General features: G+C 54.8%; 1 protein-coding gene and 1 long non-coding RNA gene across 5 annotated transcripts; one reads left to right on the top strand and one right to left on the bottom strand.

Annotated features, from left to right (window-relative positions):
* Positions 1 to 847: 847 nt before the first annotated feature.
* On the bottom strand, positions 848 to 21,705 carry PRKCG (protein kinase C gamma). 4 transcript variants are annotated; one of them, XM_086349727.1, is made up of 19 exons: positions 21,410 to 21,571; positions 19,710 to 19,917; positions 19,302 to 19,333; positions 18,221 to 18,303; positions 13,993 to 14,104; positions 13,697 to 13,828; positions 12,778 to 12,934; positions 12,028 to 12,162; positions 11,661 to 11,748; positions 11,120 to 11,149; positions 7,643 to 7,795; positions 7,155 to 7,343; positions 6,038 to 6,129; positions 5,879 to 5,941; positions 5,605 to 5,743; positions 4,521 to 4,601; positions 3,280 to 3,387; positions 1,836 to 1,976; positions 848 to 1,739 (listed from the first exon to the last, which is right to left on the bottom strand). In XM_086349727.1, exons 2-19 carry the CDS (start codon positions 19,877 to 19,879, stop codon positions 1,551 to 1,553), a joined length of 2,094 nt encoding a protein of 697 aa, XP_086205853.1. In that variant the 5' UTR covers positions 19,880 to 19,917; positions 21,410 to 21,571; the 3' UTR covers positions 848 to 1,550. The 4 variants fall into 4 exon arrangements, with proteins under 4 accessions (XP_086205853.1, XP_086205854.1, XP_086205855.1 ...); XM_086349728.1 differs by having other exon boundaries at positions 21,321 to 21,455; XM_086349729.1 differs by lacking the exons at positions 11,120 to 11,149; positions 11,661 to 11,748; positions 19,302 to 19,333; positions 19,710 to 19,917; positions 21,410 to 21,571 and having other exon boundaries at positions 18,221 to 18,299.
* On the top strand, positions 12,048 to 13,414 carry LOC147354585 (uncharacterized). Its single transcript, XR_015145204.1, has 2 exons — positions 12,048 to 12,158; positions 13,103 to 13,414. It is a non-coding gene; the product is annotated as an uncharacterized LOC147354585 (long non-coding RNA).
* Positions 21,706 to 22,397: the final 692 nt, after the last annotated feature.

The following is a 22,397-nucleotide window of genomic DNA, read 5'->3' as shown; positions in this document are numbered from 1 at the left end:
GGGGCCGCGGGCACGGATGGGGGCCCCGCGGCTGTGCTGGGGGGGAGACAGGGGGAGCCCCAGCATCCAGCTAGACCGAGTCTCGGGAACCCAGGAGTCTGCGGGGACGAGGAGACGCCGGAGCTCCCCGAGGGAGCCTGTGAAGCTTTGGGGCTCAGTCCCCTCCAAACGCAGACAGAAGCACACCGTTCCGCGGGCCTGTCCCCATATCCAGGAACTACACTTCCCATCAGTCCTGGCGGCGGCGGGGGCCGCGCCTGGGGGGAGGGTCTGCCACAGGGTCTGCTGGGAAGTGTAGTCTATTGGGACTGTCCTCTCCACGCCCCTCACTCGCAAGTGGGTCAAGGGAAAGACGCCCGCAGGGTGCGTCCGTCCGCCCTTCGCCTCACGTCGCGGATCCTTAAGCTCACAGGTTTCTCTGTCGTAAGGTCTCTTAATGGCAGGGCTGCCTTTCCTCCTCCCTCTTCCGACTTCCCGGCCTCCGGGTCTCAGCGTGTCCTGTGTGTGCCTGGGAGCTTTACCTTGCTCTGGGCAAATGGGTGCGTGCTTGTGTCTCTGTGCTCCCGATCTCTGCCTGACACGCTCAGTTGTCTGTGCGTACAACTGCCTTTTCCCTCACATGTCCACTTTGGTCCTCTCTTTGTGTCTCTGCTTTCTCTGGGTCTCTGCTGTTTGCTGTCATGCTGTGGGTATCTTCTCTCACTTTATGGGTCTCTGCGTTTCCCTCCTCTCTCTCTGCAGCCTCTACTCAGCCTCTGTATGTGTGTGTGTGTGTTTCTATGTACAGTCATTGTCCCACCTCCATCCCCCTTCATTCTCTAAGTTTAGAAGAAAAACATCCAAACACTTGAACATAAGCATCCCAAATTTATTCTCCAGCAGTTGTGGCTGGGCGGAAGAGGGGGCACGGAGAGTCCCGAGAGTGGCAGGCATTTGGGTAGAGGTGGGGTTCCGAGCAGGACTGGAGGAGCCATGCGTGATGGGTCTAGGGGTGGGGGAGCCTAGGACAAAAGCTGACAGAGAACAGGGGCGGGGAATATCTTCCGTATGTCCCAGGAATCCCTAGAGCGCAGAACAGGGGCACTGGAGCAAGGGGGCACAGCCTCCCACTTACTCTGGAACTGGAGCGGAGGTGGGAGGGGCCTCGGAGGTGGGGGGATGTTCTGGAATCCTAGTCTAGAACAGCCCATCCCATGAGACTATTTCCCAGGAAGAAGAAGGAAAAACAAAACAAAACAAAAAAAGAAGAATTGGGATGGTGTTGGCAGTTCTGTAAGTTGATGGAACAGAGTCCAGGACGCTCAGGCAGGTCAGAATCTAGGGCTCAACAGCAGCAAAATCTAGCACACGGTAAGACTCTAGAGATTGTATTGGGAGTGCGGAAAGCCAGGAACGCTTGGGCGGGGCGGCTAGAACCCGGGGGGCGGGGCAGAGGCCAGAACGCTGGGGAGCCATATCTAGAATTGGAAAGGCGGGTGGCATGGTGAGGCGAGGGCCAAAGCCGGGGCGGAGGAGGGAGCCGTGGGGACGCCTGGTGGCGGCAGGTGGGATTACATGACTGGCACAGGCGTTGGGCTGATGGGGCTGCGGGCATCCGGGTGCACGAAATCCGGGTTGACATAGGTGAAGCCCTGGAACTCAGCCTGGTCGATGCTGGCCAGAACCAGGCGGTCAGGGGGTGTCAGCGCCGGCGCCGCCCGAGTGAAGAACTTGTCGAAGTTCTCGCCGCTGCGGCCACACTGTGGAAAACACCGGGAGGGAAACGTGAAGCGTCGGAACGCGTGGCTGGTCCACCCTCTTAGGGGCCAGCATGGTGTTCCCGGGAGGGGACTGACCGGGCGGGGTCTGAACGGAGGCGCGATCTCTAATCGTTCCAGCCTGTCCCAGTCGATCCAGCGGAAAAAGCCGTGAGCGCGGATGGTGGGCTCTCCATCGGGGCCTGAGCCCAGGCGCTTGGCCGGGTGCTTGGTGAGGAACTGCAGGGAACACAGAGAGAGACGGACAGACAAACAGAGTCCCAGACAAGGAGGCCCAGAGAAAGACGGGGGTGGAGGGGAAGACGAGGAAGGAGGAATAGGGAGAGACAAGCACGGAGGTCCAGAAAGAGAAGAACCAACAGTGGGGGGAGGGCGCGGTGCAGAGATGAGGGGGTAAAGAGAGGAAGAGAGAAAGAGGAGAAGGGGGGATAAATGAGATGGGGTAAATGAAACTCAAACCCAGAGACCCAGGGACAGACAAAGAAAGGAGCAAGATCAGGATGTGAAGGTGTGAGCGGCAGAGAACCCAGAAAGAGAGGAAGACGATCGGGGAAAACATCCCAGAGGGAAAGTGGCAGAGAAGGAGAAGGTGGAAGAGAGAAGACCCAGAGAAAAGGGGGAACAGAGACCCAGAAAGAGGGAAAGACTCAGTGGGGAGAACAGAGAAGGGAGGAGGAGGTAGGAGAAGAGAGAAGGGAGAAGATGGGAAGGGGTGGGAGAGACGGAAGCCCACAAAGAGAGGAGGGTGGAGACCCAGGAAACAAGCACCCAGAGAGAGGGATGAAGACCCCATATGAAGGAGGAGACTCAGAGAAAGGGGAAGATGGAGACCCAGAAAAAGAAGATGAGAGAGACCCAGGAGGATTGTGTGTGTGTGTGTGAAGAGGGGTTGGTGAGAAGGTAATAGAGACCCAGAAAGAGGAGGACGAAGATGGAAAAGGTGAACAGAGATCCCGAAGGACACAGAAAAAGAAAAAAAAAACAAGGCAATGACACAGAAAGCCCCATCATGTGCAGATGGAGGCAGAGGAATGGGACAAAAGCCGAGAGAGAGAGATGTGGTCAGAGAGACGTGGAGACAGGAGCTCGAAGCAGAAGCCTGCTAACAACTGCTGTAGGCTAGGCTCCTTCTCCTGCCTTAACACCACAACCCCGGAGGAGGAGACGGTGGCTCCCAGAGTTTTGGTGACTTGCCCCAGATCCCACTGGAGGAAAAGTGGCAGGAGTTAGGTTCGACTGACCCACTCGGCTCAGCGCTGCCTGCCCGGAGCTGGGGGGCGGGAGGGAAACACAGGACAGGGTAGAGGCTGCCCTTGGACTGCCTGGGGCAGCAAGGCAGGATGTGATTGTTCTAACAAGATCAGTGTGCTATATAAACTTTTTCAGCAGATGGAAGTAAACCGACTTGAGGAGTGGGAGCCTTTTCCTAATGTGCAGAGACACTGCGTGGGCAGTCCTGGATGGCAGCCGTGGGGCGTGTAGGTGCTTGGCCTGGAGAATCTGGAAGTCAGGGGGCTCTCACCCCCTTGCAGATGGCCACAGCTTCCCGGGAAAGCGACTTGGGGTAGGTGACAGTTTGTTCCATGATGGCTTGAAACAGCTCCTCCTCGTCTTCTCCATCAAAGGGGGGCTAAGAAAGTAGAGGCGTTAAAGAGTCAGAGGCCTGACTACCTGGCCCCACCTTCCTGCCCTCACTGCCCACCACAAGCAGAGCCCGCCCCGGGGTGGGGGGGGGGTCCCGAATTGCTAGAGAAAAACGTGACCAGACCGCTAAAGCTATGTCTTTCCCACTCTCAGAGGCTCTTGTTTTCTATCTCAGATGCTTCAGCTCTCTGCACCTCTTTGCTGCTCTGTCTCTCTTTATCTGCTATGTAAATCAGCAAGGTGTTAATTAGGCAATGTGTCATTTAAATAGAAGAGAGAAAAACTGCAGGAAAAAACTGTAAAAGCACTTTCTTGGCTGGATGAGTGGCCTCCAGTCTTCTTGGATTTGGAAAAGCAGTATCCAGACAAAGATTCTAATGTGGGGTCTAGGGAGTCTGTTTCTACAACTGAGTGGGGCGTCCTTGAATTTGGATGGGAAAAAAACATGCATCCTTACTTTTTGGAATCTAAAATTGAAATTCGGCCTTATAAATGTAGGAAAGAAACCCCAGCAGTAGTAGTTGTGACTTTATCACTGATGGAAATCACCGATATTTTCTTATCATATAAGAGTTGCAGATATCTCAAAAAAAAAAAAAGCAAACCAAAAAACCCCCAGTCATCTCTACTTTAAAATTACTGACAGGCCTTCCTACTTACTTCCTATTCCTGTGAGATATTACTATTTAATACCATTTAGTTCATTAGTAGGAAGTCACATATAAGTCCATATTCTAATACCCTTAGACAACCATACACAGTTAAATTTATTTACTTGGTTAAATTATATTCAATTAAGCCTTTAACATTTTGATAGCCAGATTTCAATATGATTGACTTCTTCCGTAATGCTATTGTCTTATTTCATGTATTTAAAAGCATTGTTCTGAGAAAGGGGTCCAAGACACAAAAAGGGGGAAGAACCCCCCAGCCTGTGGGAAGTTAATGTTTCAGAACCATGGAGAGCTCTCTTCTATTTGACGGACGTCCCCACAGCTTCCTACACTCAGCCTAAAGACAACCCTTCCTGACCTGCTCCTCCTGAGACAGGCCATGTAACAGGTGGCACCCCTTCTGTGTTGCCATTAGCCAAACCAGCCTCTCCCCGGCATCCCTTACCTGTCCCGCCAACATCTCGTAGAGCAGAACCCCAAAGGACCACCAATCCACAGACTTCCCATAGGGTTGGTAGGCAATGATCTAGCAAGAGAGGGAGGAAGGTGAGCAACGGTCATTGTGTTTTAAGAAAACGTGGGCCCCTCTAGCTTCACCACCTGGAAACCCTACCCAACTTTAAATGCTTTCAGCACAAACTTTTCCCACTCAGAACGCTTTGGCTCCATCCTTTGGAACATTTGAGAAGCAGATTCTACCTACTCAGAACATTCCTTTGGTTCCAATATAAAGTCGAGCTAAGCACTAAGTTGCAAGTTCCGCCCACCCTCTAGAACATCTAGATAACTGAACTCTCTCCTTACAATGTCAGGTGCACAGCACAGAACTTCAGAGACCAGAGAGTCTTAAATCTGGACACATACTAGATTCTTGATTGCTTAAAGATAGTTGTTGCCAGCCCTGAAGAATTCCAGCCACAACAGACCAGAGTCAGAGGCAGGAAGTGTGTGTATTTTTCAACATCTTCCCAGGTGATGCTGATCAGCAGCTATGTTTTGAAACCATTGGCACTGGTTACTCAGGCAGTAGCACAGAGTCACCAGGAAAGGTCAAGGACAGCAGCATCAACCCCACCTCTCCCAAGGAGAAAAGTCGGGACCTGCTCTTAGTCTGCTTATGTTCAGTCAGATCATTAGCCCCACCTCCCCAGCAAAGAGCAGATTCTTGCCCACTTGAAATATTCAAGGGACAGCCTCCACAAGCCTAATGTTCTAGTGGGATGGGCCCCACCCCCTCAGAGTACACTGGGACTCTTCCCCCAGCTTCTTAGAACGGTCCAATAACAGGTCCTGTTCTCCAGAATCCCTAAAGGGGGTCCTGCTCTTTCGGAACATTCACCCACAAGTCCTGCCCACTTTGCCTATTTAGAGACCCAGACCTGCACACTTACAACACTCAACATGGTTGGAACAGTCCATGACTCCCGTGAAGACCCCGGGGTCAGTTCGCCACATTACGAACACTAGCCTCCCAGGCATATCCACGCAGCGAGCATGGAGAGCACTAAGAGCGGCGGAGGTGGGGTTACCTCGGGGGCTATGTAGTCCGGGGTCCCGCAGAAGGTGCGAGTGGTACTCCCGGGAAAGACGTTCTCCTTACACATGCCGAAGTCGGTGATTTTGATGTGTCCTTCGGCATCCAGCATCACGTTGTCCAGTTTCAGGTCCCTGTGGGTGGGTTGGGGTGCAGTGGGTAGGAATTGCAGGAAGGGGAGAGAGTTCAACAGCCTGGAGCCGTGAAATTTGAATCCCTTCCCTTCTAGGGGGTCCGATTCTCTCCACTGAAAGCCCAGGGCTGCTCACCGATAGATAATGCCCTGGTTATGGAGGAAGAAGAGGCCGATGGCGATTTCTGCAGCGTAGAACCTGGAGGAGGGGACGGGGGGCGGGGTCAGGAAGCCAGAGGCGGGACACCGCTCCCTTTCGCTTTCCCCCCACCCTCCTCTCTTGGCCAAGACTTACGCTGCGTGGGGTTCCTTAAACTTGCCCAGCTGTTGAATGTGGTACATCAAGTCGCCCCCGGTGACATACTCCATCACAAAATACAGGCGATCCTGGGGAGGGGGTGGACGGGGGCTTAGAGGCAAGGGCACGCCCACCAGGGGAGGGAAACGTCCATTCCTGCCCACTCTAGACCAACGCAGAAGGCTCTGGGCCCATGCAATCAGAAATCCAGAGCAACTGTCCACGCCTACCTGCCATCACAGAATCTCCACCCACTCCATCCTCTGTTACTCTGAACTGTTGGGTGTTCCCCTCCTCCCTTCCCAGGATTTAAGATTGAGGTCCACCATTTGCTTGAAATCTCAGGAAAACTGAAACCTCTTTCCATATCCACTCACTCACACATCCAGTCTTGGCCACCTGCTAGGGACCAAAGCTGTTCAGACTTCACTTGTGAATGATACTAATTTTTAAATTACTTTTTAATTTTTGGCTGCACCTTGCCGGCTTGCGGGGATCTTAATTCCCCAACCAGGGATCGAACCAGGCCCCCTGCAGTGCAAGTATGGAGTACTAACCTCTAGACCAGAAGGGAATTCCCAATCAAAAAAAAAAAAAAAAATCCAGGAAGCTGGCTACGCCCACTCAGAGCTCTTCAAAGTAGAGTCACGCCCTCTCTAACCTCTGACAGTTCTGACTTGTTGTCCCATTTCAGTCTTCGGAAACGCCTTATTTCTGATGACTCCTTAACTAAGAACCCACGAGTGACAGCCTCATCACGCAGAGCCCAGTTGTAGGCAAGCTCACTCAGGAGACGTTCTCCACGCACTCCTTTACTCCAGAACCCAGTACTCCAGAAACACCCACTCAACCCCTAGGGAGTTCAGACCACGCCCACTCAGGCTCCAGGTGCTCTGGCCACGCCCTCCAAGCCCCCTGGGTGCTGGCCACACCCACTGAGGAGCCGGCCACGCCCCTTCAGAGTCCACTGAGGTCTTCTGCCCTCCCCCAAACTCAGACTCTCAAATCCAGTGCTGAGTGTATCTAGGGGGTTGCGGGGCGGGGCGGGGCGGGGGGGCGGTGGTGGAGATGAGGTAGGGCCCCTGAGCCAGCCTGAGGCCCCATCCTTTCGCACCGGGGTCTGGAAGGTGGAGTGAAGCTGGGTGAGGAAGTGCGGCCGGCCTCCCGGGCCTCGGCCCCCCAGAGCCAGCACGCGTTTCTCCACCAGGGTGCAGTCCACGTCGTCATCCTGGACGATCACGTCTTTCTTCAGGATCTTGATGGCGTAGAGCTCATCGGAGCCCCGGCGCTCGGCCAGCATCACCTAGGGACAGAGGCCCAGTCCATCTTGGGAACCCAGAGCGCTGGTCCCTAGCCTTCCCTTTCAAGGAGACAAAAAAACAGAATCCCGGGTCCCCCCTCTCACTCACGGGGGACCAGGTGCTCTGACGTGGCCAGCTACTCCTTCAGGGCAAGTATCCATATCTTTAGGCCTCTCTTCTCCAGGAACTCAGAGGCACCATCAAACCATCTTTGGGGCTCAGAAGCCTAGTTTCCCCCGCCCCAACCCTGATTTCATCTCTAAGAAACCCGACCCCTCCCCCAGAGCCCCAAGAATCCAACCTTCCCAAAACTGCCTTTTCCTAGAACCATGAGGAAGCTGAAGTCGGAGATGTGCAGTCGTCCAGGGCTGGCCCCGAAGAAACAGCGCTTGGAGTCGGTGGGACTGGGGGATGGGGAGGGGATGGGAGATGAAGAGGGACCCGTCCGCACCCTCTGTGAGAAAGGGAAGACATGCAGAGCTAGTCAGACCCCGGAAGGGGGCAAGGGGGTGCCCCTCAGAGAGACAGTATCCAGGGAAAAAAGAGAAGGGGAGAGAGACAGAAATGGAAAGATGGAGAGAGAAGAAACGCTGTTTCCACACCCATCTTTGGTTTAGGACTTTTTCTGACTTCACCCATAGCCTGCAGGTTTTATTGGGCTTTCTTTGTGGCTCAGACAGTAAAGACTCTGCCTACAATGTAGGAGACCTGGGTTTGATCCCTGGGTCAGGAAGATCCCCTGAAGAAGGAAATGGCAACCCACTCCAGTATTCTTGCCTGGAGAATCTCATGGTCAGAAGGGGCTGGCAAGCTACAGTCCATGGGTTCGCAAAGAGTTGGACATGACTGAACGGTTAACACTGGACTTCCCAGGTGGCACTACTGGTAAAGAACCTGCCTGACGATGCAGGAGACATCAGAGATGTGAGTTCAATCCCTGGGTCGGGAAGATCCCCTGGAGGAGGGCATGGCAACCCACTCCAGGATTCTTGCCTGGGAAATCCCATGGACATAAGAGCCTGGCAGGCTTCAGTCTCAAGTGTCGGACACAACTGAAGAGACTCAGCATGCTTGCCTGGGGAGTCTGGTATTCAGCTAGCACTTAGACAGCTTACTATATGCCATCAATCCTCCCCATCAGCACCACCACCCGATCTCCCATCTTAGAGAAGGTAAGTCACACAGCAGGTAAAAAGTCACACAGTCACACAGCAGGTAAAAAGCAGAGCCAGAAATCAAAACTCATTAATGCCAGAGACTGTGTCTCCCTCCTTTGTGCCTCTCCACCATCACCCAGCAGGTGGCTTGGGTCTGGAGTTGAGTGCTGAATGCAGGTCCAGTGCTTCTAACTTCAGAGCACATCCAGAACCTGAACACGCTTACCATAATTGCCTCCCTGGGCCAGCCTCCCCGATGCCTTCTTCCTCCTCCTACTGTCAGCTCTCGACACTGAGGCAGTCCTCTTGTCCAAATCAAAACCATCTTGGGCCACCTTTAGTGGCCTCCCATCTCACTTGGTCTATTTAATTACTTAAAAAATGAACTTATGTAGGTGCACTAGGTCTTAGCTGCGGCACATGGGATCTAGTTCCCTGCCTAGGGATTGAACCCAGACATTGCTGGCTTGCTCCCACCTCAGGGCCTTTGCATGTGACCTTCCCTCCACTGGGAAGGCTCTCCGCCATCCTTATGGCTCACTATTTCATCTCCTTTCCGTCTTTGCCCAGTGGTTACTTTATCGGTGAAGCCTTCCCCGCTTATTGTAAAATCTCACCGAACAGCACTCCCTATCTTTAGCGCTTCTTTTTCTCTAACAGGATCATCAGCGCCTTTATTTTGTTTAATGTCTTCCTCCCAGGAGAGCAGGAGTGTACTTTTTTCCCTCTCTCTTCTTGTTTGCTGCTATATCCCCAGTGATTAGAACCATGCCTGGCACACAGAGGGCTCAAGTAAAAATATGTTGTTTTGAAAGAAGCAATGCCAGAGTGAAAGTGTTAGTCGCTCAGTCATAGCCGATTCTTTGGGACCCCATGGACTGTAGCCTGCCAGATTTCTCTGTCCATGGAATTCTGCAGGCAAGAATACTGGAGTGGGTTTGCCCTTCTCTTCTCCAGGGAATCTTTCCCACCCAGGGGTCAACCTACGTCCCCTGCGCTGCAAGGCAGATTCTCTACTGTCTGAGCGACCAGGGAAGAGAGAGAGAGGGCACCTGTTCCTTCCTTGGCCTGGAAATCTGTCCTCCTTCTCCTTTACCCAGGGAATCCTGTACTTCCTGTTGATGAAGTTTTTCTCTGACTTGCTCAGGTCTTGCCAGAGGTTTAGGACTCCCCAGTGCCGGAGGCCATCTCCATGATCAAATACATTCCTTCTCTATCTGTAACTTTCATTGAAAGTGGAGCTCCCCAGGGAATGGCCTGATTCTACTCCCAGAATAGGGCATGACTTACGTAAAAGTTCAGGAAATAGGTGTTCAGGAAGCGAAAAAACAAAAAAAAACACACCAAAAACCAATGGAGGAGAGAAAGGCCACAGTGAGAAATGGACAGAAAAACTCAAGGAGCAATTCGGGTGTCCCTTCCTCAGGAAAGTCCTCCCTGATCACCTCCCCCAGCCCCTGCCAGACTGGGTTAACCTTGTGCTTCCTGGGTGCCCTGGTAGCTTAGTCGCTAAGTCGTGTCCGACTCTTGTGACCCCAGGGACTGTAGCCCGCCAGACCTTCTCTGTCGATGGGATTCTCCAGGCAAGAATACTGGAGTGGGTTGCTGTTTCCTCCTCCAGGGGATCTTCTCTTCCCGACCCAGGGATTGTCCTGGGCAGGAAACCTGTGAAACCGAAAGTGCCCCAGACACACCACAGCTCGCCCTTGGGAATTCCTCAGACGCCTTTGGCTTTTCCAGTTCACAGGCTGACGCTGTTCTGGGGGTGGCCCTGCACGGTCTTCACCCAACAAGAGAGGGTCCTTAGGGGCCACTCGAGGGGGGACACACCCACAAAGTCAGGAACAGAGAAGGGCCTGGGTCTGCGAGAGCCCCTTTCCTGAACCTTTACAGGGTGGAATGACAGATGCTACTGGCCGCCTCATGGAGAGGCGCGCAGTGGGGTGGGGAGCTGGGGGGGTGGGGAGGCTGGGTAAGGCCTTGGTAAGATCCTGAACTTTGCTCCCCAAGGTTGATTCAGCCCAGAGGGGAGTCAGGGCACGATGGAAGCTCCCCAAGGGTACCAGTAGCAGCAGGGTTACCAGGATCCTCCCATCGGCTGTGGTCCTCCTACCATTCCCCAACAATAGTAACGCTGAAGACTGCAACGCGATCGGCATAAATACACTTGCCTTGGGAGGTGGAGGTGGCAGAGAGAACCCTGTTTTGGACCTACATCCCCTAGAGCTCTGTTCCTCCTTCAGTGCCAGGAAGAAACAGAAGTGTCGCCACAGAATCCGAGAACCACAGGCCCAGAATGACAGACCACAGAATTCCAGAGCCAGGCCCCACAGCCCATGGAATGCCAGAAACACGGGACCCAGAATTGATAGCTACAGGGCCCTAGAGCCTCAGGACTGTGGGCCCTTGGATCTAAGGAATCTGTGATGCTGTCCCTACCTTTAGGGGTTGCCTGAGGGTCAGACTGACCTCCAGAGCACTCCAATTACTCAGCAAATACAAGACCTAGGAATGGTACGAGTTCCACCCACACATGTGGAAATGCAGACAGATATGAGAGGGATGAGATACAGACCACAGGACTGAAGCTGCCTCCAACCCAAGCCTCTGGCTTTTCTCACCTCGTATAGTTCCAGGGGGTAGTTACAGGCCTGAGAGAGAAGAAAGTCAGAGTCAGAGCCTCCTGGGAGGGGTAGGCGATGGCCCTAAAGCAGGGGAGAGGGACCCCTCGATCCCCAAGCCATGGGGATGGATGTGTGTGCGTGTTAGTTGCTCAGTCGTGTCCGACTCTTAGCGACCCAATGGACTGTAGCCCACCCAGCTCTTCTGTCCATGGGGTTTTCCAGGCAAGAGTACTGGAGTCGGTTGCCATGTCCTCCAGGGGATCTTCCCGACCCAGAATTGAACCCGCCTCTCCTGTGTTTCCTGTATTGGCAGGAGGATTCTTTACCACTAGCGCCACCCGGGAAGTCCTGGGGATGGATGGGAATTCTAATTCCCAGCACTCCCTTAGAAAAGCAGAAAGAACTCCAGGGTCTTCTGGGAATTTTCGTCCCGGATCAGTTGGCAAGCAGTGATGGAGTCTGGGGAAGGCCAGCTCTGAACTGTGGGAGGTTGCGCTCCCCGGGGGGTTGGGGGCTGGGGAAGTCGGGGTCTGGGTACCTCGAACTTCTGGAGGAGGTTGCAGTTGTCGGCGTCAGCCACCGGCACATTGTAATACTCGCCCTCCTCCTGGTTCAGTAACTTGTACCTGACATACAGACGGAGACCAGAGCGGGAGGGAGGGGGGAGGTTGGGAAGACGGATGGGGGGCGGGCACCCAAGGGAGAGGCAGAGACATCAAAAGGGGGTAAGAGATGGAGAGACGGAAATAGCGAAAGAAAGAGTGAGATAAGAAGAGAGGGACGGGGGAAAAGGTTAAAACAGCCCAGGGAGGCCGAGACGATGGCGTCCGGGCGGAGAGAGACCACAGCCCCGGGGATGGAGGCGCGGGTGTCGGCGCCGAGCCCCGCCCCCGCCCGCCCCTCACCAGCCGTCCACCGGCGCCTTGAGCAGCTCCGAGACGCCGAAGGACATGGCGCCCATGAAGTCGTTTCGGGAGGTCCGGTCCCAGTCCCACACCTCCACGCTGAGCCGGCGCTCCACGTCCCCCGGCTTCAGGTTGCTGCGGGGAGAGCGGGGCGCAGTGAGGGGCCAGCTAGTGGCTCCCCGACCTCCGTATCCTCGATGCTGGAGGAGCCGGCAAACCTCCTGAGCTGGGGCCTCTTTCCTGCTCTGCGGAGTGTCTTCCCACCCCTAGTCCTCCCGAAGAGGGTCCCTGTCCCCGCCTTGGCCCGAAGTCAACCTAGACGGCTCTCTCAGCCCCCCTCCCTGGTCTTTCGCATCTCTGCCTCTGGGCTTTTCTCTCCGGATCTCTCCTATTCTCCCTCCAGAACCGTCCTTCTGTCTTTCTCTCAGTTGGCTTCTCTTTCTCTTCCTGCCGCCCACCTATCACACCCCGCCCCATGCCGTCTGTGTCTCTCCCTGGGTTTATGTTTCTTCCTCTGAGTCTCAGGGTCTGTCTAATCTCTCTGATCTCTGTCTTAGCTCTAAAACGGTCACCTTCTGTGTCTCCATCCCTCTTCCTCAGTCACTTCATTTTCTCCTCCCACCGCCTTCTTCTCCCTTTGCGGGGCTCCTCCTATCCTAACACCTGCTCTCTGTAGTCTTGTGGGCCACTAGGACTCTCAGACCGTTCTCTGTTAGTCATCAATGGGCCTCCCCTGCAGCCGAGACTCACAACACAAAGGTCTCGTTCCACACAGGGTTTAGCGTAGCTTTCACCGTGCGGGTCTTCTGCTTGGTCAAATTCCGAGGGTCTGGGATGAGCTTCAGCTTCACATAGGGATCGGAGAGACCGTTGGGGTCCATTGGGATGAGGTTCCGGGCCTCGCCAACTGAGGGGGTAGGTGAAGGAGGGCAGATGGGGTTAAGATCCAGGGAGAGGCCCTGGAGCCTTCCCCCAGCCAGCAGTCACGACTTCCAATCTTTCAACTTCCTCTTCCATAACCCATGTTTTTTGTTTCCTTTTCTTTCTTTTTTTAAAAAATCTTTTACTTCTCCAGTACCCAGAAGATGGGGCATGAAGCCCTCTCCTCAGCCAGTGACCCAGAAATCAAATCCAAAGCCCCTGGCTCCCTTAGGATCCTGGCCATATCACCAATGCGTGCATGCTAAATCACTTCAGTCATGTCCGACTCTGCGACCCCATGGACTGTAGCCCGCCAGGCTCCTCTGTCCATGAGTTTCTCCAGACAAGAATACTGGAGTGGGTTCCCATGCCCTCCTCCGGGAAATCTTCTCAACCCAGGGATGGAACCCAGGGCTCTTATGTCTCCTGTGCCACTTGGGAAGCCATGTATTAAATCGGAACCTCACTTGGGACCAGTTCTTCTCTCGTCCGCACCCGCCTCCACCCCCAGGACCTTGATGCCTACAACAGCCATCATGAGAGGCAAGGCTGGAGACCAGGGGCCTCGAGCAGAAAGGGGCATGGCCGGGTGGCTCAGCCTGTGCAGGCGGGGTCAGCAGTGTGGGCGTGACCTTTGTGAGGGGGCGTGGCTTTCCTGGGTCGGTGAGAGTGGGTGGGCAGCTCGGGTGGACTGGACCCAGTCCCTGGGATGAAAGGGGCGGGGCCAGGCGAGGAGGCGGGGTCTCACCCGTAACGTGGATCTCGTCGGAAGTGGGCGCCCGGATCTCCAGCTGCAGGCGGCCCCGGCGCTCTGTGTGGTCCACGCCGCACAGAGAGGGCACGCTGCGCACACAGCGCCGGTGCACGTTCATCTCGCAGCCTGGTGGCGGGGGGACAGAACTGGGAGGTGGGACTGTGGGTCCCGCCTTCAACTCCAGACCCCACTTCCCCTCCTCCACGCTCCCCCCACCACCACGCGCGTTACTCGAGACCCAGACTCTGCGCCTTTGCAGGGGCCGCGAAGCGCTGGGTTCGCAGACTCACAAGAACACTTCATGCCCTGGTGCACCAGCCCGTAAAGCAGGGAGCCACAGTGGTCGCAGAAGGTGGGGCTGCTGTAGCTGTGCAGACGGAACTTGTGCTTGTTCCGGGGATCCTGGCGTGGGGGGCGGTCGGAAGGAGCCGGTCAGAAGGCGGGCCAGAGGGGGTCCTGAACAAGCACCGCCCCCACCCACTCCCCCGCCCCCACCGCTCTTCCTCTTCAGCCCTGCTCTCCCAGGCTTCCTGCTCTTCCGCCTCATCATTCACTCTCCAGTATTTATGGAGCACCTACTGTGTGCCTGGCACTTTCTTGGTGCGACGACCCAGCCCCTGAGCAAAGCCAATAAAAACTGCAGTCCGTGTGGACTTTACTTTCTAGTGGAGGGAGACAGAAAATGAACACGACAAATAAAATATATAGGGCCTTCCCTGGTGGTGCAGTGGTTAAGACTCTGCCTTCCAGTGCAGGGGGTACCTGTTCCATCCCTGGTGAGGGAGCTAAGACCCACATGCCTTGGGGCCAAAAAATCAAAACACAAGACAGAAGCAATATTGTGACAAAATTCCATAAAGACTTTAACAAATAGTCCCCATTAAAAAATCTTAGAATATATAGTATGAGGTATGGATATAGGTGCTCTGGACAAAGATGGAGCAGAGAATGCACATTATTAGGGATGCAGGGGGGATTGAAATGTGAAATAGAGTGATCAAGGAAGGTTGTACCAACAAGGTGGAATATGGGAAGAATCTGAAGGAAGTGGAGGCTTCCAAGATCCCACAGTCCCTACCCCATGGTCTTCCACAAGCTGTTCTCTGAGGACGTGTGGGCCACCATGAACCCCGGATTATTCATGGTCAGCTTCTTTCAATGTCTGCTCAATGATGACCAGCCTTCTCTGAGCCCCTTGTGGGATGCAGACTATGCCCTTTCAGTTTTAGGGACCCAGGTATCCCAAAGATTAAGTGTAAACCACACAGCAGGGTCTGGTTAAATGTGCTTGGTAGTGTTACTACTATCATCACGGCCATGGTTATTACTAGCGATTTGATTGCAGTCCCCACGTAGCCCTGGGTTTAATCAAGAGCTGGGCCATTTCCCATTCGTGTGATTTCAGGTACATGCCCCATTTTGAGCCTCAGTGTCTTGATCTGCCCAATGGAAATAAACAATCTATCTCTTGAAGCAGTGCTTATAGCTCAATTCCAATTAAGCATGAATTTAAGACACCAGGAAAAGCATTTCTCCTTCCACCCTCAGCAATGTCTGAGTATGAAATAATTTGATATTTGCATTTTTCTAAGCAGGCTTCCTTGGTGGCTCCAATAGTAAAGAATCTGCCTGCAGTGCAAATCAAACCTGGGTTTGATTTAGGGGTGGGAGAGATCCCTTGGAGACAGGAATGGGTATCCACTCCAGTATTTTTGTCTGGAGAGTTCCATGGACAGAGGAGCCTGGTGGGCTACAGTGCATGGGGTCGGAAAGAGTCAGACACAAATGAGTGACGAACACTTTGGAGCTTCCCTGGTGGCTCAGATGGTAAAGAATCTGCCTGCAATGCAGGAGACCCAGATTCGATTTTCTATGAGTGCATTGCAAGAGTTTTATAGGGTGAACATTCAAGATCTTCTTAGGATTTTATTTTGAAGTTTAGTGGGGATTGAATTGTACTTGGGTGGGGAAAGGTGTTGGCAGTTGCATGCTCTGAACCTCTAAAGACCTTCAGCTGACCCGAGCTCCCAGTGTTCCTGCCACATGAAATGAGCTGCTGTGGCTGAAAATTCCCAGCAGGGTACCTGACATGGGAGCTGCTGTGGTTATTCTCAGGGTGAAAGTAGCTATTAAAAAAGGAGACAGTACTGGCGTTCCGATTAGGAAGATTAGGGTTCAGATTTTGACTCTGCCCACGACCCAGCTGTGTGATCTTCCCTCACACCACCCTTTTGAGAAATTCAGGGAGCCTCCCCATAAAATGGGACCATGAGCCCTCCCTGAAAGAGTTCTTGTGCAAACGGAATGCAATCATGCATCTTGAGCCCTGAGCACTTCTTAAGCCCTTGATCTGTGTTGCTGACAAGAATAAAAGCTTAATGCTTCACAGAGAAAAAAGAAAGCCAGATACAGAGGAAAGGCCTTGTCCACACTATTTCCCTTTGTTTCCTCAACAAGAATAGTAACAATTTTACAATGATAAAAATTAGTATTTTGCCTTTTGCTACATACCAGGTATTCATACCCAAGGAGTTGGCTCATTCAGTCCTTAAAACAATCCTATCAGATAAGGGTGTGGTTATTAAACCCCATTTTACAGACAAGGAACTGTCTGTAAATTAACAGAGAGGGAAATTAACTTCTGGAAGGTCACAGAACCAAAACGCGGTGCAGGTGGGACTCAAGCCCAGGTGTCCTGGCCCAATAGCCTCCGTTAGATGGGGACAGGAACAATACCTAACTTTATAAGCTGTTGAGAAGATTCATTCTTACGCTAGATACAAGATCCCTGTTAAGTGCACGCAATGAGCCCTGGGTAAATCAGATGCGAGTGTTTGGTGGTGCTGGAGCTGGACGGGTGAAGGCAGCAAATAATACATATAGGTGCTGGGAGACAGTGGAGCTCAACCTTGTTCTCGGAAGTCCTATCCTCTAAACTTCAGTTGTCTTGACCTGACAAGCTGGCAAAATGCCTCGTGGACTTCCGTGGTGTGCTCTCTCTCTTTCTCAATCCGCCTCTTTCTCCATCTGCTAACCATAAAACCGTCTCCAACTCTGTGTCAAACCCTGGGCTAGTCTCATGCTGCCTGACTTCACTAAACTGTCAAAACAAGCCTGGGGGCGTCTAGATTGATGCCTATCCCACACGGGAGCCCTAACTATAGGCGGCTGTTTCTTTTTTTTTGGCTGCTCTGCGTGGCATGTGGGATCTTAGTTCCCTGACCAGGGATTGAACCTCTGCCATCTCCAGTGGGAGTGTGGAGTCAACCATTGGATCAGGGAAATCCTACAGGTGGCTATTTATTAATTCAAATTAAGCAGGATTTTTTGGAGAAGAAAATGGCAACCCACTCCAGTATTCTTGCCTGGAGAATCCCATGGACAGAGGAGCCTGGTGGGTTACAGTACAAGGGGGTCGCAAAGAGCCCGACACGACTTAGCGACTAAACCAAGCAGGATTTTAAACTTCCATCCCTCGGCGGCTAGCTACGGTGGTCGGCAGCTGGACAACAAAGATACAGAATGCTTCCATCATGCCGGAAAGTTCTCCAGGTCAGCACCAGATGGTCACCCCACTTTATAGAGGGTGAAACTGAGGCTCACAGAGAGGAGCCCCAGGGCCAGACAGAGAGTGCAGGAGGGATCAGGGGTGGGCATGGAGGGTGGACAGTTCTTGTTAGCCCCTTGATGTTGGGGGCGGAGAGGAGGGAGAGAATGGTTGTCTGTTTCTGTGTGTGTGTACATGGGGGACGTGTGCATGCACAAATGTGTGTGCAACATGGGGGAATTTGTGTGTGTGTGTGAACACAGGGGTCTAATATGCATCCGTGTGTGTGCACATGGGTGTCTGTGTGCACGGCGCACACACAGGGGGCATCTATAAGTGGATATATGTGTGTGCGTGTACATGACAAGATCTCTTGGGTTTCCTTCTCTCGGTACCTGCTAAGCAGTTTCCTGTATCTACCATTTTCTACCCTAGTGAACCTTTCTGAGTGTCTGCCCCTCCGTCTCTGAGTTTGTCTCTCCCAGTCTTTCTGGGTTCCCTTTTCCTTCCTCCCATGTTGCTGACTCTGTTCCACTGCTCTTGCTTTCTCCCCCCTCCCCCAATCTGCCTGGGTCTCTTTTTTTTCTGCATCTCTGGGCGTTCTCTCTCTGTCTTATCTCAGGATCTCAGTGCTTGCATCAATTTCCCTCTCTGTCTCTCTCTCTGCCCCTCATCCTTCTGCTTTCTAAATCTCTTGACTCCTGGATCACAGCCAACCTTCTCCAGTGCCGAGGTCCCCTCACCAGGCCTCCTCTCTGTCCCCCACCTGGGTCCCCAGCCAGTCTCGGTCCCCTCTCATTCCCCCTTTCCAGGCCAAGGGCAGGGAATCTGGGCCAGACTAGCTCTCCCTATCTCTCCAGCCCCCCTTCCCTCCCAGCCTTAAAAATAGCAGGAGAAATTGGGACGGACGCCGAGGGGGTGAGGGGGGGGGCGCGGCCCGAGGAGGGAGAACCGGGTGTCCGGGCACTCACGTCCGTCTGGGGGCCCTTCCCAGCGCCTGGACACTCGAAGGTCACAAACTCGTGGCATCGTCGATGAACCACAAAACTGCAGACTGAAGGCGAAAATCATAGAAATCCAGAGCAGAGAGAGACCCCAGTGGACAGAAAATCAGAAAGAGGGGAGACCCAGACAGAAAGAAACCCAGGAGAGAGGGATCTCCATAGGGTTCAATACAGAGAAAATCAGAGACCTTAACAGGCAGAGAGAGACAGATAGACACTGAGAGACAGAGATTCTAAAGGTGGACCCAGACAGAGAAACAGAGATGCAGAGAATCACAGAAACAGAGAAACACAGAGCGCCCAGTGCCTACACACAGCCAAAGACGAGACAGAGACACAGAGGCAGAGACAGAGAGAGAGACAGGGAGACACAGAGAGGGCAGAAATGGAGACAGAGAGAGAAAGCAGGATCCACGGACAGAGATTAAAAAGTGAAGAGAGAGGCAGGCAGACTAGAAGGGAGGAGACACAGAGAGGTCCTTCAACAGAACGGAGAAAGAGCATCAACTTGGGCAGAAGTGAGTCTGGGGGCGACGCCGACGGCCCGCCCCCCTCCCTGACTCACTCTGCTCTCAGCAGTAGCAGCTGGTACTTTAGGACTCGCCCCCCCTCCCCCGGCCCCCATATCTGCCTGCCCCACCCAGCCCCCACCCGCCCATCGGTGACCCCACCCGGCCTGCCCCTTCCTAGGACGGGTGGTGTTGTCATGGCAATGGCAGCCTGGGGGGGGGGGCTCTGACTTTGCATCTCCAGCCCCCCCTTCAGCTCCCCTTTTCCAAATCTCCCTGTTCCCATGGCAACAGATTCCCCAAATATCTGTCCCCACCTGGAGCCGGCCGAGGGAGGGGCCCCCAGTGCCACCTCCGCGGTGGCCCCGCCGTCAGAGCTCCCCCCACCACTGCAGGCAATGTCTCTGCCACACCCCCCGCCCCGCGCTCCCCCGCGCCTCTCTGGGGACCAGCGAACACGTGTGTCAAGCAGCCTAGGCTGCGGGTCCCCAGCCTCCACCCTCCCGAGGGTCCCAGGAGTCCAGGTCCCCTGCTCTTACCTTGACATTGCAGACCCTGTTTTCCAATCCCCCTGTGAGAGTCAAGGATCTGAAGTCAGTGCAGAAAAGGGTGCTGGACCCCCTCTCCTCTGCAGGTCGTGGGAGGCCCGAGTACTCCCACCCCCTCCCGTCGGACCCAGGAGTCTGAACCCCAGCTAGCCTCCTCTTCTCAGGACCCCGAAATCCTGTCCCCTTCGTCCGTGTCCCTCTTCTTTCAGACTCAGGAGCCCAGGCCCCCAGCCTGTTCCTTCGGACCCGGAAGGCCAGGACCCCCGCCTCGCTCTCTCTGACCCAGGAGTGCCGGCCCCTAACCCGTGCCCAGCCTGGAGCCAGGAGCCAGGGCCGCAACCCCCTCTTTCCTGCTCATTAAGGGTCCCCATCCCCCGGGGCCTCAGCCCCCTCCCTCACCATATGAAGTCAGTGCAGTGGCTGCAGAAGGTCGGCTGCTTGAAGAAGCGAGCGGTGAACTTGTGGCTCTTGACCTCATGGACCACCTTCTGCCTCAGAGCCCCCTTTCTGCAGAACAGGGGCCGGGGTCCGCCCTCTGAATCGCCTCCGCCGGGGCCCAGGCCGGACATGGCCCCCGGAACGTAGCAGGGACCGGGATCCTGCCTGTCTGGGGAAACAGGTGGAAGGGCGACTAGCCGGAGGCTCGGCAGGACAGAAGAGCCGGCGGGAGATGCCGCGGTGGGAGTGAGAGGGGCGAGGCACCTCCAGGAGCCGAGCGCGCGGGGCCGGGAGCGGAGCCCCGGGGCGCGCCGGCTCCGCCAGGGGGAGCGAGAGCCGAGAGCACGGGCGCGGAGGAGCCGGAGGCACGGGCGGCGGCGGTGGTGGGAGCTCCGGCTCCGGCACCTGCTGAAATGTGGGAGCCCCGGGCGGGGGGAGGCGTTGCCATGACGACCGAGGGGCGGGGTTTCGGCTTAAAGGCGTCCCCCAACCCCCTTCCTAGAGAGCCCAGGGACTATTCCCTCCGTCTCCAACACACACACACACGTGCGCACACCCACTCCGGAGGCCGGGTGAAGGGTGGGGGGAGGGCATCCTCTGAGCTGTGCCCTGCCCCCTCCCCAATCTGCCGCAAGCCCAGTCCCGACCCCCTCCAGGGTGCCGCGGCGACTCCTGTGAGCCCACGGCAGCTCCGCTAGGATCTCCGTCTGACTGTCTCCGTTTCATTGTACAAACTTTGTATTGGTGCTGAGATCCAACGGTGAGCAGGAGGGAGTCTTGGCGTCTCACTTTTTCGGATGTCACCCAAGTCTCGAGTTCTCCCTCTGGGCTTCTTGTGATTTTTGTACGTCTGTGTCTCCCTCCGGGAGTGTCCCTTTCCCTCGGCCTCTGTTCCTCTCCCTGTATCCCTATAGCTTTCTCTCTGTTTCTCTGGTTGGGTCTGGGTTCCTTTCCTTGTCTCTGAGAATTTCTGTTTTTATTTCTCTTTCTTCTTCGCTGTGTGTCTCCATCTACATTTGTCACTCCTCCTGTGGACCACCCCCCCACTCCTGGGTCTTGGGGTGTCTCTCCCTCTCACTCCCAAGTCTGTCTCCCTGAATCTCTTCTTCTTCCTCCCTGTCTCTGTCTCTGTGGAGCTTTGTTTCCCCTTTCCTCCGTGTCTTTCTCTTTGAGAGTCAATCGGTGTCTCTCTCCCTGTCTCATTCTCTATGTTCTCTTCTTTCTGGTTCTTTGCATTTCTCTCCCCTTGTCTTTGCAGATGCTTTCTCTCTGTCCCTCTCCGTTCCTCTGTGCTTGTTCCTCTCTGACCACTCTCTGACTCTGAATCTCTATCCATCGCTGGGGGTCTCTCTCTGAATATTTAAGCTGATCTCTCTCCTTTTCCTTCTCCCCTCTCCAGCTCTATCTTTTTGTCCCTTCTTCACCCACTCTGTATGTCTCTCTGTCTCTGTGAATCCCTCTCAGCTTGGGGACGGGGGGCGGGGGTGGGGGGGTGGGGGGGGTGGAAGGTCTTTCCTTCGCTCCACGTCTCTCACTGATTGAGTCTGTCGCCCCCCACCGGCTCTGAAATACCCTGGGCATTTCCGTCCGGGGGTTGGGAGGGTCTCTCCGAACGTTTGGCCCGGTCAGGTTTCCTCCTGTCTTCCCCTCCGTCTCCCTACCAGAGTCTGCCTCTCTCTGGTGGCAGTCTGTCCCTCCCCCGGCTCCAGAGCGCTTCCCAGTTCCGGCTCCTTGGGGGTGGGAGGGGAGGAGTGACAGGTTCTGTTGCCAAGGGCAACCACGGCCGGGCCGGGGTTGCGAGGCGCAATGCACTCTGGGACTTGTAGTCTGGGCCTGCGGATCGGCTGTTCTGGCATCGCGGCTGAGAACTTTCTCTCCCGGCATGATCCGCGAAATGGGGCGTGGCGCTGCGGCGAGCCTGGGGCGCGAGACGTCTACTGCACGTTCCTTAGGACTCGTGGGGGTCGGGGAGTCAGCGAATCCGAGTACTAAACCCCCAACGTGGGGGCCACTGGCTTTCCAGCCCCTTCCAGGCGTCCGCCGTCCCCCAGGATCAGAGGACAGGGGGCGGGGGGTGGCCCCGAAAACGGACCTAGGAGCCCCACCACGCTCTGTTCTAGTTCGGCTTGGGTTCTTCTCGAATTGCCAGCATATCACCCTTGGTCCCACAGCTGTCCTGGTGCATTCCAGAAGAGGGTCAAGCGTGGGGTGGGGAGGGAGACGCCGTTCGAAAAGGTGGGGATTGATTTAGGTCCGAATTCCGGGGTGGACAGTGGAGACTTTTCCTCCCCAAAAGGGCATAAGCCTGCTCTAGATAGCCCTCCCCCGCCTCCAGCAGGACCCTTCCTCTTTTTGCAGTATCTCTTCCCAATTGCTTTTGCGGCTGTAGGTGGAGAAAATGGGTTGCACGATCCTTGAATTTGCCCCCAAATCATGCTACTTATGTATTTGTGATCGTCCTGGAGAAACCTGACAGGATGACCTTCTGTGGGACAGAGATTCGTGGCAGGAGTAATTCATTTCATCTTCTTGGAAGTGTTCTGTTGACCATGTGTGTCAGGGAGCTTAGCACTGAGGGTAAAATGGAGCTGAGAGTGGGAATTCAGGCAGGGTCAGATCCTGAAGGCCTTGACGGAGGGGGTTTGGTGT

Source organism: Bos grunniens, chromosome 18 (assembly GCF_055505025.1).
Source record: "Bos grunniens cultivar Pamir isolate PY7600 chromosome 18, Bosgru_T2T1.0, whole genome shotgun sequence".
In the NCBI taxonomy this organism is placed as follows: Eukaryota; Metazoa; Chordata; class Mammalia; order Artiodactyla; family Bovidae; genus Bos; species Bos grunniens.
The sequence above is the reverse complement of the archived record's forward strand: the minus strand, read 5'-3'. Positions and strand labels throughout refer to the sequence as shown.

Coding starts and splice junctions, on each gene's coding strand:
- PRKCG (XM_086349727.1), bottom strand. CDS start 19,879: ATGTCCGGCCTGGGCCCCGGCGGAGGCGATTCAGAGGGCGGACCCCGG. Junction 13,829..13,992: donor CCAGGGCATGAAGTGTTCTT/GTGAGTCTGCGA, acceptor CCCCGCCACCAG/GCTGCGAGATGAACGTGCAC. Junction 7,344..7,642: donor GAAAAGGCAGTTTTGGGAAG/GTTGGATTCTTG, acceptor CTCTGTCCCTAG/GTGATGCTGGCCGAGCGCCG.